At 33.0% G+C, this 16,507-nt stretch overlaps 2 protein-coding genes across 2 annotated transcripts in view; both read right to left on the bottom strand.

Annotated features, from left to right (window-relative positions):
* Positions 1–16,507, bottom strand: part of Sema2a (Semaphorin 2a) — a 303,390-nt gene that overhangs the window by 180,265 nt on the left and 106,618 nt on the right. The gene's annotated exons all lie outside the window — the stretch shown is intronic.
* On the bottom strand, positions 9,261–11,270 carry LOC106121680 (uncharacterized). Its single transcript, XM_013317427.1, has 2 exons — positions 10,956–11,270; positions 9,261–10,811 (listed from the first exon to the last, which is right to left on the bottom strand). Exons 1-2 carry the CDS (start codon positions 11,250–11,252, stop codon positions 10,080–10,082), a joined length of 1,029 nt encoding a protein of 342 aa, XP_013172881.1. The 5' UTR covers positions 11,253–11,270; the 3' UTR covers positions 9,261–10,079.

Here is a 16,507-nt window from a genome sequence, read left to right as displayed (position 1 = left end):
CAGATGGCACACTGTTGGTAAGCCGCCTCATAGATTTCAATTAATTCCTGTCACCGCACAAAATTGCTTATTTTATTATTGAACCGTCACTGTTTGACAAATAAGCTATGATAATTTCGATGAAATTTAGTTGCTAAAGTTAACAATCTTATTAAAATTATAAATGCGAAAGTTTAGGTGGATGTTTGTTAGAATGTCTTTGTGGCACGAATCAACAGACCTTGATAAGATAGCATGGGTGCAGAACATAATCTGTAATAACTACTCATTTAGGCTACTTTTTTTTTTATTCCGCGCGGAAGGTGTGGCGGGCGACAGCCAGTTTTCTTGTGATGGTTTTCCTGTCCCGTGACCAAAATCCCCATTTATAATATATTTTTATCTTTATTTTGTCAAACATAATGACAGGGATAACGTGTCAGAAACCAACAGTTTATGAATCTCTAGTTTGATAAATGTTAAAATTTTAAGAAAAAGTCATGAAAAGTAAAGGAAGGTTCAGAACCACTGTAGAACAACAATTTAGTCGTAGGCAACTAAACATAGCGGTAGAGAATTACGTGGAAAATTAACATCAATAACGTGAAAATCCAAGGGAAAACTTCGAGGACAGGAGAGTCGGTGTTCTGTGTGTTCACTAATCGGCTTGTCACCCCCAGCTCGTCGCCATTGACTTTCATATCACGTAGTTGCAATCTGCATACCACCAAGTTTAGGGGAGGCAAAAATATTTTCATATCAAAGGCACTGCCTTTGTTGGCCTCGAACTATAAACTTTGAAGCTCACGAGATTAGCTTGACCCAATTGATTTAGACCATCGATAACATTTTTATGAGTAAAGTTAAAATACCTTTTTTTAATACAATTTGTTGAATTTTATCATAAACAACTTGAAACAAATAATGCACGTCGTAGTAATAAAATTTTCAGACTTTATTATCTTTAATATACGTATTGAATTCATTTTAACATGTTGTGTGATAAGACATATCGGTTGCTTTTCTTCACTTAGTATTATTAATCACTAAGGGAGCCAGTTAGCTTAAATTTAATAAGGAAAATATACACTTAGGGATTGCTTATTTATTATTTAATTCTGTGCATATCAGAAATTAATAATTGTCTTAAAATATTAGGGAAAGGCTTAACATTTTGAACATACGATTTATTAAGGTTGCTATATTAAAGATCATATAAATTGGATGTGACTGAAAATTAATCAAAAGGCGTGACACAAGCAAGCCGTGCAATAGGCGTCGGCAGTGCGCGGAGTTAATAAAGACGAGCTGAACGGAACACGCCGTACTTACAAAGATTGATGTTTACCAAGAAATAAGCTTTATTAAATGTCTATATTTGATACTAAAGACTCGACTTCGTAGTTCAAGAGGTAGGGTAGATGGATCTTCTTGGCTTGTTTTAAAAACGTTTACGGTTGTCTGTACGTAGCTTCTTATACCTAGTTCTACATTTTCGTCTTCATATATATTTCATTTTTTTTTATTTAGGCATGAAGTTAAATACAAGTTTATATAAAAAATATAGTGTGAATAATAGTAAGAAATAATTGTACGTTTTTGAGCAGTGGTTGTGTTTTTCACGTTTACTTTTCCGTTTAAAAAAATCTAAGTTTTAAAATTCACCCTTCAAATATGCGTCAAGCAAAAACATCACGTCCGATTTATGCCAGGCCGTTGGTGGACTGAGTGACAGTGACAAATGACGTCACATGACGGTCACGCTTCGTGTTTTGCGTCACTTGGCCGTGTTCGTGTTATGACGTCACAGCCGAGCCCGGCTCGTTTGTGACCTACTCGTTTGTTTGAAATATGACATGCTCGTCAGAAGTCCGACACCGGAAGGTGAATTTCTAAATAGGGATGTTCTTTTACATTTTACATTGCACTGAATTTTAAGAGTAAACATTTTTCAACACGAAAACCTTGATGATTTTGTGCTTAAGTAAAACTCAGTTCCCAAATTTATTTCTATCTCTTACGAAAGGAAACAGTTGAAATTATGCTCAGTATACACCGATAATGTATCGCCAATTTAAACTGTTTTTTTATAGTAAGATAATCCGAAAATAAAATGCAAAGTCTAAGGCATTAAATCAAGCTAACATAACTTAATAAGTAAACAAAGCTGTGACAAAATGTACGAGGCCCGGGAGAGTTTATCAACTTTCATTATATCAAAGTTTTAATGATGATAAATCGTGTGCTTAAATACGTATTTAGAAATCGTATTCCATCGCGAGAGTTCGCATCTTCTCTGGATAATTACTATATCATTAATAACTCTGTCGACGAATGTGATACAAAATTAATTTGACATCTCCCTTCACCAACACTAATATCATAACCCGATAAATTAACATCTGGTGTATAATAAAATGAATATTCATTAAGGAATAACAGCTTTTATAACTCAGTGGATATTGTGGTAACTGTTAACCGATGACGAAACCTGAAAAAAATCTCTTATTGACAGCAGGGGCGTTAGGAAAGGGCAAGACGACCGCCCAGGGTGTCGGGTATAGTCGGGCATCACAGGCGCCCCGTTATATCTGAATGTGGTGCTTTTGTGGTGCCCTCTAATTTCTATATTTAGAAGATATCCCTCGATACCGAAAGAATAAGAGCCCCGCAAAAATTTCGCCCAGGGCGTTAGAAATGCTAAAACTGCTGCTGCTTCTTGCATAGATTAACAATTGATGTGGTAACTTAACATTAAACGGTTGACCCATTGTTTTTTTATTTTTTTGGAAATCTACAACTATGGTATTTTCATTTATGCCTAATCAATTGTTTTCTTGTCATCTTTTCAATTTTACGCATAATTGTGTACTGTTAGAGAATATAGTCGACAGGTGGTCCTTTACCCGCCGACCTATTTGGCTTATAAGACCGAGTGATCGCGCCAAAGCTGTATCACAACATATGTATGTAATATTTATAGTATAAGTACTGGGGCATCACGCCAAGAGATCTTAGATATGATGTAAGATGGCCGTAATCGTTTTATGTAAGCCACTTCCCATCTGTCCCAGTCCTAATTGATAAATAGGATTGTTTGGGAAGATGTTTAGCTAACTTATATATTACTATAACAAATAACGAAGGCTGTTACTTTCACAAACAGAAAATCAGAGTGCAATTGTACAGTCAGCTGCATACATTTTTATGCATTTACATAATTTTATAAAACTTATGTAGGCCGTCGGTTTTAAATATACTGATGATCGTATTCATCAAGAACATATTCTAATAGGCGAAAGGATTGGGACCGATTTATACATGGATACTCTTAATACCAAAAGCATATACAAGTTTCTGAACCATTGTAAATGTATACATGTTTATACAGCTGACTGTACCTTGTAGTCCTAAAATTATTTATTATTTCTTTGTTTACATAGTTCTGTAGTAAAATTCTAAATATTCTAAGATTTCTACAGAATATTCAAGAAAATTTAGTTAAATAAACATTTGTACTGTTTACAATTAGATTTTCTGAGTTTATTGTTTTATCGTTCTGATTTGTCTTTATGAATGGTTCGATATTACTACAGTGAATAAACATAATTAAATCAGCAATAATTGAAATAATCTTACTCTTAATATATCTTACTTATGTTATAAATGCGAATGTTTAGATGTATGGATGGATGATGGTTGTTTGTATAAAGGTATCTAAAGAATAGCTAGCGGATATCCAAAAAAAATTCATACATATAGAACATAATCTGGAAGAACACATTACTGGTTATGTTTTTTATTCATCGCGGATGGGGTCGCGGGCAACAGCTAGTATAGCAAAATATGATGAAAATAATCTATTAAAAGTCTATAAATGCAGACGAAGCTATAAAATAGATGTTACAAAAGAAGAAAACTTATGTAAAATATTAAATACGAATCACATAACATACCGTCATCGAAAACGACATATGTTTCATTGTACAGCCGTTATAGATGGATCAACATTAATCAAAATGAACGGCTTTAAATTGTAGAAATGTGTGTAATTAAATAAATAACGAATGTGCATTTTAAATAAATAAAATGAACGTATTTAATACTTTTGAAATATGAACATGCATGTCTCAAATTTATTTAATAAGGATAGCCCAAAGCGAAGTCTGATAATTTAGATGTTTTACTTTGTCTTATCGTCGGTTTTATTAAAATAATTATATAAAACTAACTTGTTAAAGTTTCAAAGCTAGGCTAAGTTATGGTCTTATTTAACAGACTACTTAAGAAAATATTCTATATTCCATTCTTGATTTTCGTGTAAACTTTTAAGTTGAACACCTCGGTGTTCCCGCTGCTCGTTTGCCCCTTTCTGTTATAAAAAAAAGTCTCAAAGTAGTTTGAGCTTGTAAGCTTTTAATTATTTTTTTCTTTTTAGGACACTAGAGTATATTGTATTATTGTAAATAACTAGCTTATTTTATGTTTAAAGTTTTAGAATTTTTTTGTTCTTAGGCTTTTTGAACGTATTGTTAAAACTTGAAATACATATACATCGGCGGTGCCGTCGGCCACGGTGATGATGAAGCCACGTTTTTGTAGCCTTATAAATATTTTTACTACATATATCTTTGAAATATATAGGAAATTAACCATTACATTCAGGGATCAAGGTGTTTGAATTGTGAATTCTTATCTCAACCATTCAGGCTAGTTAAAAAGCTTTCGGCCCTTTCATCAAATTCGTAAAGCGAATATTCAACGAAGTGACCGTTAAATTCGACAGCGTAATATACAACGAATGACCGACTCATAAGCGATAGCGGTTACACGAGCGTTTCTGTTAGCGATGAGCGGAGCTAGCGGTATAGGCGCATTCGCCCATACTCAAAAGCATCCGATAAAACATTTTCAACCGCACTAAAATTTGACTAAATTGAAAACCCCTTTTATACAGTAAAATAGCACCATTCGAAAGGCGAAGTGTTCATCAAAATCGTCATTTCGTATGCAGTTACAGGGTTACAGATTTCAATTAAAACAAGTTTGTACATTTGATTTTCAAATGTTAACTCTATTATAGTTGCACGTTAAAAACCGCGTTGCATCAATTTTAAATTAAGTTAGAATGTTTGAAATAGCTCCTATTTCAGTGGGTAAACATTCCTGCGGGACTCTTTTTAGCTAACAAAACTAAATACCATTTAATAGAAATTCTAGCAATCCTGTAACCTCACGTTAAAAGTTATATTAAAATCCTATGTTCGACTTGCAGGTAAGAAAAAATATCACTACAAACCCTTACCAAGCTTGATAAACTTATAAGATCCTTAGTGCGTAAAAAATCGATAAAGTCTACAGTGTGTTTTATAACTATCGTTTTTAAATTAACCGAAAATAGGGGGTCAAAGTAACCTATTAAAACTAATCTAATCATGGTAACGCTTGTGGGTAATGTCGCATATTTAATATACGTTTGGTGTCACCATAATTAGAGATTCCTTGTCATACATTGTGCGCCCTACGCGCCCGAGCGTACCCGCTCACTAATTACTGCGTACCACAGTTCCTTCCGTATTTTTCATACAGATCACGGAGTCGCTTACTCGCCGCTATCGATTGGCAAATTCTACCGAGAATTAGTCGGGCTCTCGCACAGGCATTACAAGAATGCGGTTGAGGGATGGAACCTTTCTTTCCCCTTGCCATTTTTCTAATCTACCAGGAAGTGTTGGTATTGTCTTGCTTGATTTATTTACAGTCACTTAAAAGTTTTAACGATTCTTAATCGATTAAGGAAGGAAAATAATCCAGCGTATCTTCGGATCCATAATAGGACTATCGTATTTAAATGCGAGGAGGTAATTCAAATCCAGTTTTAAAATGTGGGGATTTAGCACACCATACGCTGTATGTATTGATCGATAGAAAACAATCCTACTTCGAAATTAATTTTATGTGATGTTACAATATATTTCTTACCCAATAATTGAATTGAAAAAATATTTAGTAATAAACATAGCTTATGTCTCCGGGGATAGTGTAGTTACTCAACAGTGAAAAAAATTTCAAATCAATTTAGTAGTTTGGTAGCCTATTCAAGGCACACAGACAAATCTTGCCTCTTTATATTATTAGTACAGATAAGCAATAACACATATAAATAAGATATTATAAATTAGGTCTTAATGTACTTAATATTAATATAAGTATAAACTTAAGACTTGTAAGAATAATGTTATCTTTAGTTTAATCCTATTACACTGGGGTTGCCATACTCGACTAATTTATTCACGTTTTGGCATTCTGCCAATTTCCGTATATAATATATATAAATTTGTTGAGCCTGAAGATACGTATAATATTTTATAACAATACATAATATTATTTTAGATAAATTCATTTAATCATTATTACAAATGATTTTAAGTAATGAGTTTTCGAGTAATAGTAATAATATTAGTATCTTATAACAAAACAAATCCGCAAATTCTAACATTAAAAAAACAAATGATACTTTTCTATATTTTAAGGATACTGACTACATTTCAAATGTATGCATAGTAAGCAAATCGTTTACATAACGAACAAACAGTTATAACAGTAATTAGTAAGGTGAGCGAAATTAATGTAGCGTAAGCTGTTTTCGCCTGTGTACATACGAGGGCTATTGAAAGCGGCCAGCGTTCCCTGAGGTGCTAACACTGCTTTTGGCTCCAGATCCCATCCTACACTACATTATATATTCTACCTTAGCTTTATACTATAATAGCAACATTATTAAATAGTAATGACATTAAATACACATGGTCAATCCCGGCTTCGCATAGGTAGACACGATATGGCAACCACAATCTTGGCGGAACGCCATATCATCATCAGCTCACTGTACGTCCCCACTGAGGGGCTAGGAGTCCTAAGTTAGGGGTAGCTAGGCCATAGACAACCACGCTGGTCCAGTGCGATTTGGTTGACTTCAAACATCTTTGACTTTTTTCTCAGATACATATGTGCAGGTTGCAATACGATGTTTTTCTTCACCGTCGGAACATCTGCTAAATATACATATGTAAATCGGAAATCGAAAAAAACATTGGTACACGATATGATTCGAACCTAAGACCTGCAGATTGTAAGTCAAGCCCGTAAACCCTAGGCCACCGACACACCATATAATTGCTGCAAAAATAATAAAATATAGTTTAAAAACACTATCGAGTGTTACAACGGAATACTTCCTGTAACTTAAAATTCATCTAATGTTCTACCGTTCGTCTATCGCACAATACTGCTAACCCAACAAACAGGTAGTTCGTATACGTGAAAAGTTTGAAGTTTTTAAGAAGAAAAAGTAACTAGGTGCTAATGCGGCGGTGCCCCCGTCTGCCTCTCCAGCCCCTCTCGTTGTTTTCTTTTTGCACTTCACTCGGCACTCCGGTGCGTATCCGCGGCGCCGAGTGTCGGCGGGTGTAAATTGAAACACTTGCAAATTTACCCCATACATTATTCATGTGCCAAACACACTCCGAGCGAGTCTGACAGTTTCAGTTGACGCACGAATTTGCAAAAAATGAGCCCAGAATGCTACATCGGCCTACTTAGACTTGGAGAAAATTATTAATTTCAAAAAGATAAATAAATAAAAACTAATAAAATTTTTGTTGCATAGTATATCGTATTATCTTACTGGATGAATGTTTAATACAAGATATCTCCGAAACAGCTCAACGGATCTTGCTAAAATTCGGCATAGATGTAGAACATGGTCTGAATGACGTGAGCTATTTATTAAGTTTTTGTTGTTTTTTAATTCCGCGCTGACGAAGCCGCTAGCGATATCTAGTTGGTAATAAGGCTACACGAGAAACTATGTTTTACAACAGTGTAAATTCTTTGACTAACATAAACATTGGACTTGTTAGTTAGTTTAAATAATTATTCACGACCTGAAAGCTGCATGTTAGGCTAATTTAGAAAGACCTTGGTGATGTCTTAGAATATTTTCCAAGTATTAAGTAACATAATACGTTAAGAAACTGTTGTAAGATAATTTTTTACATTTAAATATTTCACGTGAACAAAAATAACAAAGCAGTGTTGCTTTCTTATTTGTTACTTTACTTAAGTTTTAATAAATTAAGCTGAATTTACTAACTTACTTGGTAAAGTTTTGACAAGGTAAGTTAAGTTATGGTCTTATTAAGCAGACTATTTACTTACAAAAGTAAAGTACAACGATAATATTTTTTTTATAATTTCATCGTTAAATTCAAGTAGGTATTTTCTCTTGGAAAGATTACCAAAAAAATATCTAACCTAAAACGTTATTTTATTAGCTATTTAAAAAAAACGTCTCATTTAATAAGGTTAAATATTATGACTGTCTAGTTCTTACTAAATTAAAGTGTAATACTTTCATACAATTTGCAATGTAATTATCACAAATTCAAACCAATATTCAATAAAGACGAAAACATATTAGGAATCTAATAATTATCAATGGATTTGCAAATCACACCCCTTTGTAAAGACGCCGCGGCAGAAGTGGGTCAACTATTATACGTTTAACAAATGGTTGCCCCTTAAGACGGGTCTGAGGACTCGGTACAGAAACCCACAACCTGAATTATTCTGACCCTAATAAATTTGTCGAGTCAAACGGGTGTTGTGAGACAAATGAGTTTTGAGACGTGTGGCAATACTAATTTGTTTAAAGATAATTAGGCTCAACATTATATAATATAATACGAGAAATGTATGCTCAAAACCAATTAAGCCATCCTAATAGAATAGTTTATTTTAAATTCATTATTTCTTAATCACAACCTTTCCACATTTCTTTTCAAACGAAAACAAATTTCTTAAATCTTCTGATATCTATTAAAATGAACTGTTTATTTAACTATTCAATATTCCGGATTATTTAGATGGATGAATGGATGGATGGATATTTTTTGAAACCTGTAACGGCTCAACGAATTTTAATGATATTTGGCACACATATAGAACATAGTCTAGAAGAACACATAGGCTACTTATTAAGTTTTTTTGAATTGCGCGCTAGTATTACATAAACGTAACAGTGCGTGAGACGGTAGTGTTAAATGTAGCTTCCAAAATATCAAAAGCATATGGCACCAAGATTAAGGACGTAGTTTATAATAGAGCAGACTTTTATATTTTTTATCCAAATAGTTTAAAATTTTGTGTAAGAAAATTCTCTATATAGCGTTAAACAATCACTAGAATTTTAAGGCTGTCTACTATTTTGTTACACTTGAGAGTAAATCCTACAGTTGGGCTCAACCTTTGTTACATTTGAATCTTGCTAGTTATACGGAGTGTTAAATATCATTGTTTTAATATCCCTGTAGACTTCAATGAGAATGAAAGAACGTTATTAAATTGTTCTGTACAATTTACTTGTTATAATGTTTTGAATAGAATCACATTTACCTTTCGCAAATAAAACACTTACGTCATCTTGAATGAAATGTTAATTTGCAAAACACATTTTACTTTCGAGAGTTTAATGTAATTTTTTTTTCTCACCAAGGCGTTTCCTGAAATAAATTACAAGTGTAAAATTCACAACAACAAAAGCGAAACAACAAAAGGCTCGCGGGCCGCAACATCCGGACGACCCTTCCAAACTTAGCAGCCTGATTACGGATTTCCGAACAAGAAAAATAAAAAGTATAATAAAAAACATGTTTTTAACCAAGTGTTTTGGTACAAGCTATTTCAGTCATTAATAAAATTGTGTTTTATTTTGCTGTATCAATATTAAAGTTACAATATTGTACCGAAATAGTTTGGTAAGTATCAAGCATAAATTTGAATGTTCGTGGAGATTAAGAGGTTGTTAAATTCCATGATAAGGTAGAAATGCGGCCTGTAGGAAGTCGTTATGTTATTTTGACTATAGAAACTATGAGCCAAGAAAATAATTGAAATACGTAGCATTTTGATAATTACATTGCACCAAACATAGCTATTAAAATAACCTATTAGTATTAACAGAATCATACGTAACATCTGCAATCCTTCCTAACATCTAGATGTCAAGGATTTATATTTTGTATTTAAGTAACCTTAATTTACATTTTTTGAATCTTGTGTTTTTTCATTAATACGATATTTATATGATAATCGACATAATCGAAAATATTCGGTTGTGGCTTGTAATGTTGGACGTAAAGATCGAAACGTGGATCACGTGGTTCAATTTTTAAAGATTCTTTTGAAGGTATTCTTGTCGCAATAAATGGTCCTCGACCTTCTGAAAGCTTAGACCGTGTCACTTTCCTCCATAAAAACGGTTTTTTATGGATAGGACCGTGATATTCATTAATATGACGCGTATCTTCAACTTCTGGAGGCTGTGCAGTCAGTTCGTACATTTCAGGTAGAGACAGGTACCAATAATCTTCTCCATTTCCTATTATTGGAAACAATCGTTTGTTGGAAAAACGCGGACGATATTTTCGCACGAACTCGTCATATTTCTTTTTCAAACGTTTCATATATTCCGTGTAACGTATTGAATTTAAAAGGTTTTCAAACTCTGACAGCTCGCTTGTTCCAGTTTTCGAATATATACCGGCCCGGACGTACGTCCTGAGTAGGTGATGTAACTTGAAGACGACGAAAGCGAGCCATTTTCTTGCTTCTTCTTCCAACGCTTTGAGGTCATCGACCTTTGTTCTGATGCCGAATTCAACAGCTTCGGCTGCTCGTCTCTTACCGCGTTCGGTCACTTCACGTAACCATCGTCGGTAAGAATAGTAACAGAATTTCTTGTTTCTTGAATAATGACCCCGCCATAACGCCTGTAATTAAGAACATTTCATATCCAATCATACAAAAATGTAGACACCAAATTCAGGACATTATTATGAAATAAAAAGCTGCTTTGAATGTTGATAATAACCTACTATGTATAATAATATACTATTAATAATGTACATGGATACCTGTATCTTTGTTGCAGCTTGATTATATCTTTTGTTATGTTTGTTCCGTACCGCTTGTATCAAAGCTCTTCTATACGCTTTACGAGCGAGATGCATTCGAAAGGCGCATTGTATTGTAAGGGCATTTTTCGATAGCCATGCAAAATGTTTTCTTATTAAATGTCCTCGGACTATTCGCTGAAGGAGGACTACCGCATGGAAGCGGCTGTACCGTCTGGCCTCAGCAAGTCTCGAACGAATACTTAACTCTCCATAATAGTCGAATTCAATAGGTAAAAACTCGTGTACTGTTGCCATTTTTGTTGTTATGTAAATAACGTTACCTGACAAACTAATAAGTTGTCAAAATATATTAAAAAAGTTTATATATGCTTTTACTTTTTAATAAACTCCAATACAATAAAGTTGACAGTATTATATTTTAATTAAAAAGAACGTTATAATTACATTCACTTGATTTAGGGTGAGTTGCATCAACTAACTATACCTATAACAAGCGCCTTGACATCAATTAAATCGACAAATTGACGTCATATTTAACTGTAGCTATAACTACTAAATTTTTGACGGTTACCGTTAGGATTAAGATTAGTTTGTGTCAAAAGTAAAGTGTGTATGTCAACTGTCACAATTTTTAACGTACAAAAGTGCAAATTTGGTACGAAAATAACTGAAAAAGATAAATATCTACTATAGTGTCTCTACTGTGCCGTATATTGTTGCTAATTAAACAATTTGTTTGTCGTTAAAAGCATATTTTAATTTTTCTTCTGACAAAACATAAATAATCACCATGACAACCAATCCAACCAATATAATTTAGTTTAGTGTTATTTAGTACTTACTTTAATGTTCGATATATTATATTTCATTTGACTTGAACGCAAAAACAGCAATGTGTTTACCTTCATTTAATTCATTTAGTTCTAAGAAAGTGGAACGGCTTAAGTAGTTTTTACATCTTCACATTAATTAAGGTAACTAAGAGGTTTCTTTTATTTTAAATAGCATTATGTTTTCTGTAGGTTAGAGAGCATTTATATTCTAGAACAACTATTCTAGTATAACTGATATTAAAATTTATAAGAAATAAAATTGATATGAATATATCGCCTTAAAAAGTCCGTAATGTCTGTCCACCCCTCGTGGTTACGGGTGTGAGTTATGTTGTTGTAGTATGTTTTTCTACAACCTTCAAAATTCTAGCATACAAATTTGTCTAAATAGACTTTCCTATATAATAATTAGATCAATATTATTTAAAACAAGTTTCCAAGACAATGACCATTGAATTAGTAGACTACGCGCTTATTTGTGAAATTATTTTGTTTACTAACTACATTAAATAAGTTTTACTTCCAAAGTATGTATGTTATTTGATATCGCAATGATAAAGCGAGATGATTTAAAAGTTCGTAGCCAACGCAACTGCAGCCTCACAGTAGAGCTCGCGTGAGACGTCATGAATAATTCAAGAATCAAAACGGCAAGGTGTGCGCACCTGTTTATTTATTTTTACCCCAAAATTTACGGGTAATTTTCATACATATGTATGCAGGGGAAATAAAACGGAACACCAAATTGAGATGTTACGATCTTACAAATTAATTTCGAATTGGTATTTTTATTATTAAATCTTTATTGAAAATGTTTTTGGTGAACGTAAATACTTTTGATCGAGGCTTTGGTTTGCTTATAAATATAAAGAGTTCAAAGAAAAAGTTAATATTTTTTAATATTATACAAAACTGTTATCTTACTAATATTATAAATGCGAATGTTTGTATGGATGGATGTTTGTTTGAAGGTATCTCCAGATCAGAACAGATCTCTATGGAATTTGGCATAGACATAGAACATAGTCTGGAATAACAGATAGGCTACTAATTATATTATTTTAATTCCTCGCGGACGCAGTCACGGGCGACAGCTAGTTATAAAATAATTAGCCAGTAAGCAGTTAAGTTTTCCCTCGCTACCTCATTACAATAAAATGATAGGTAAATTTGTAACAAAAACTAATTGTAGTAACATTAACGTCTGAAAAAGTTTGTAACTTTACGTAATAAGCGTAAATGACTACCTGCAATGACGTCATATCAAAGACCATTAAAGTAGCATTTTCACATTAAAGGGGTTGGAGCTGCTATTAAAATGCTATTAGCTAGTGAGAACGGTATAACATTTCAGCAAAGCCATAAAAAGCGAGAACTAAGCTTTATTATAAACACAAAATTATAATTAATTATGATTAACCATAATAAAACACGTTAAACCCGGACACAAAACAAAAAAAAATGCATACATCGAAATTCTAATACTATATTACAGTACAATTTATGTGTGCCAAAGACACAATAGATTATTTATGATTATGCATAGTTCTTCATATTTGCGAAGAAATTAAAAGACATGTGTGTATTCAACAAACCCCCACTAAGCCAGCGCGGTTAATAATAACCCAGTCACTCCTGACTTCGGGTAAGCTCTGAGCCGCTAAGTGGGACGAAGACTGAGGTGATGATGATGAATGAAGATTATTCTTCTTTAAGTCTTCTCAAATTCGATATTGACAAATTAATAACAAAGTATCTACTTCTAGCAAAAGCAGTTTTGGTGATACATATTTATATGTAAAACATATTATTTTATAATCACGTTGACGTCTATTATATCAATCATAGGCGGCCAAAGGGTTAAAACAGGTGTTTAATTAAAAAAAATAGTGACTATTATATGTCCATAAATATCATAGCAGTCGGAATCCACAGTGAAAAAAAAACACAGATTTTTACAACTGTCGCAGAAACCATATCTAAATTGATGCTTTGAATAAATTGAAATAGACATATAGGAAGTTTTTTTTTAATGAAAGAGACACTAAAAGCATGTAAGTCGAATAAGTATGCTATTACGTGCTCTGTAGTTACGTAAATTTGTGGAAGCAATCATTGAATCCCTTTAATTAAATTCTCGGAAGCTGATTACAACAAATTAGAGTCGCTTTGTTCGTTCCTATTTTCATATAAATAGCAAAGCAACAAACAATGATAGTTACAATGGCTGGTATTTAACTAATTATTTAAGAAAACTGTTAAGTCGAAAGTTTAAACTTAAAGTTTAATTTAATTTAATTTTTATTAAACAATTTAATTTACTAGATGACTAATCATTGCTTTAAAAGACCAAGATCTCTGTATAAAACACATCGTCGTCTTTATTATCTTTTTTTTATATAATAAGGTGACAAACGAGCGAGCGGCCACCTGAAATCGCTGAAATAGCGAAGCGACCGTTTCCCATAGACATATGCCATTGCATATGCGTTGCCTACCTTTAATCGACGGAGGAGAGGATGCACAGAAAGAAAATATCTTCCCTTTCCATGCATCCTCTCATCCGGAAAGTCCACTTCTACTTCCGATCCTTTCCTTAAAAGAAAAAGGATGGGAAGGGAAAGAGGACTAAATGAGGCCTCTTGGACAAACCAGAGACAACAATATGTTTTAAACGATAATTGGTTTCAGAAACCCAAGGAAAGACGAGTTGATTTTTTCTTAAACGTTGAAAGAAATATTTAACCAATACTGTAATTAATTTTGGCTCAGTGGAAATAATATTCCTATAAAAAAAAATCAAAGCGTACTCTTGGTAATCGGTTGTTCTTGTTTTAAAATAGAAATAATTAGAAATTTACTATCTATGAAATAATATTTAGATAATACGCCGGATTTCCGCGGCGCGAGAACTAAACCGCTTTACTAATTACACTTACATGCCCCCGGAGATGGTGCAATGCGGCGTTTGAAGTAATTCCCACTAATATTCTTAAAATGAGGAGTAACTAAAATCAACAGTTGAAGAAAAATTTGACTACAACTGCAAATAATCTAATAAATTATTTCCTACATTCTGGTAAATGAAAGAGTTAAGAGAGAAATTAGAGATAATTAACATGTTTATTTAAAGACTTAATTCCATATATTGTTTAAGAAAATAGTTGTTCCAGTTAAAGTAACGTACGTGAACAACATTTTGAAAGTATTGAAGCAGGAAAGGCCTTTCATCTCCTTTGACCGAGTTACCTGTAAACTTTGTGAAGTAAGCCATACAATAAAATTTCAACGTGGAAATGGAATTAAAAACTTTTCCCCTTTTTGCAAACTTTGGGATAGAAAAAGAAAATACGTTCAAACTACGCGACTTTATTGTGTTCGATTATTGTACGGATAGCTTGAAACTAAATAACAAAATAAAACAGTCTTTGAAACCAATTGGTTACTAAAATGTTTCAAGCCTCATTGAATGTATGGATGGATGTTTCTTAGAAGGTAACAACGGTTTAACGGATCGCGATTAAATTTGGCACAGATGCAGAAAATAGTTTGAAATAACGCTTTTTAATTTCGAGTCGACAGCTTTTAAGACATAAAACAATACCCATTTAAATTACCTTAATTGATGAATGAGTATGCAAACATGAAGGCAATTTAACTTTATTAAAATATGAACAGTAGCAAGTAAAATGCAGAGTGAAATCATAAAAGTTAGTATTGAATTGAATTTGCTAGTGAACGGAGTTTATGAGGTGGCGTTAGGACTGGCAACGCATAAAAATGTCGTTATATTGCATGAAACAGATACGCTCCGACTTTATGGGTGAAACTAGTGCATTGATGTAATTTCAGATGACCACCTTTATGGAAATATCAGATCGGCTCTAGTTTCGGAATGAAGGCTCCGACGTAAATTTGTATAAAAGTATTACAATAAAGTATTTATTCTGTTAAAATAAATTTATCAAAAGCCTCTATTTCTCTATTTTTTCTGGTATCTTAAATATCAGATTATTGAATGAAATTACTTTACATAGTGTATTTGGTGAAGGAGCATAGAAAGGTATTAAAGGTATGCATTTGCAGAATTCGGCGAATTCAGGTGGCCGTTTGCGAAGAAACTGCGAAATAAGCCCTTCATATTAATCTTAACTGCTAAAACAAAAACGAGATATGTTTTTAAGAGAGTGTCTGAAGAGAATGAAAATTCTTACTTAGTATCCTGCAAAAATAGTTCATGCGTCAGTTTTACGTAAATTTGTGAAAAGCAGGTAGCCACGATCTTTCGTCTTCTTTGACCTGGTTGTCTTAAACTTTTAAACGTGATACGAACTTTGCAACTTCCACTAGTGCGGACAAATTCATTTTAAACTTTTCAAATATTTTTAAAGAAAATAGCAAAAAACCTTTAGATTCTTCAAAACACTTAGAACTTCTATAATAATAAAGAATCAGTTTTGGCAACGCATTATTTCCTCTGGTGTTGTAGAAGTTTATATATAAAGGAATATACTAAAATCTAACTTAATATATTGGATACGCATAGATGGATGGATGTTTGTTTGAAAGTACCTTCAGAATGGCTAAACGGATCTTGAGGAAATTTGGCATAGATGTAGAACATAGTCTGGACGAACATATAGGCTACTAATTAAGTTTCTATTTAATTCCGCACGTACGGAGTCGCGGACAACATAAAGTAATTTATATCTTTAA

Source organism: Papilio xuthus, unplaced genomic scaffold (assembly GCF_000836235.2).
Source record: "Papilio xuthus unplaced genomic scaffold, Pxut_1.1 DF826938.1, whole genome shotgun sequence".
In the NCBI taxonomy this organism is placed as follows: domain Eukaryota; kingdom Metazoa; phylum Arthropoda; class Insecta; order Lepidoptera; family Papilionidae; genus Papilio; species Papilio xuthus.
The sequence above is the reverse complement of the archived record's forward strand: the minus strand, read 5'-3'. Positions and strand labels throughout refer to the sequence as shown.

Bases quoted from the DNA above. Each gene is read 5' to 3' on its own strand.
- LOC106121680 (XM_013317427.1), bottom strand. From the start codon at position 11,252: ATGGCAACAGTACACGAGTTTTTACCTATTGAATTCGACTATTATGGA. The intron at 10,812-10,955 runs GTATCCATGTAC...TCTTAATTACAG, and splicing joins AAGCTGCAACAAAGATACAG to GCGTTATGGCGGGGTCATTA.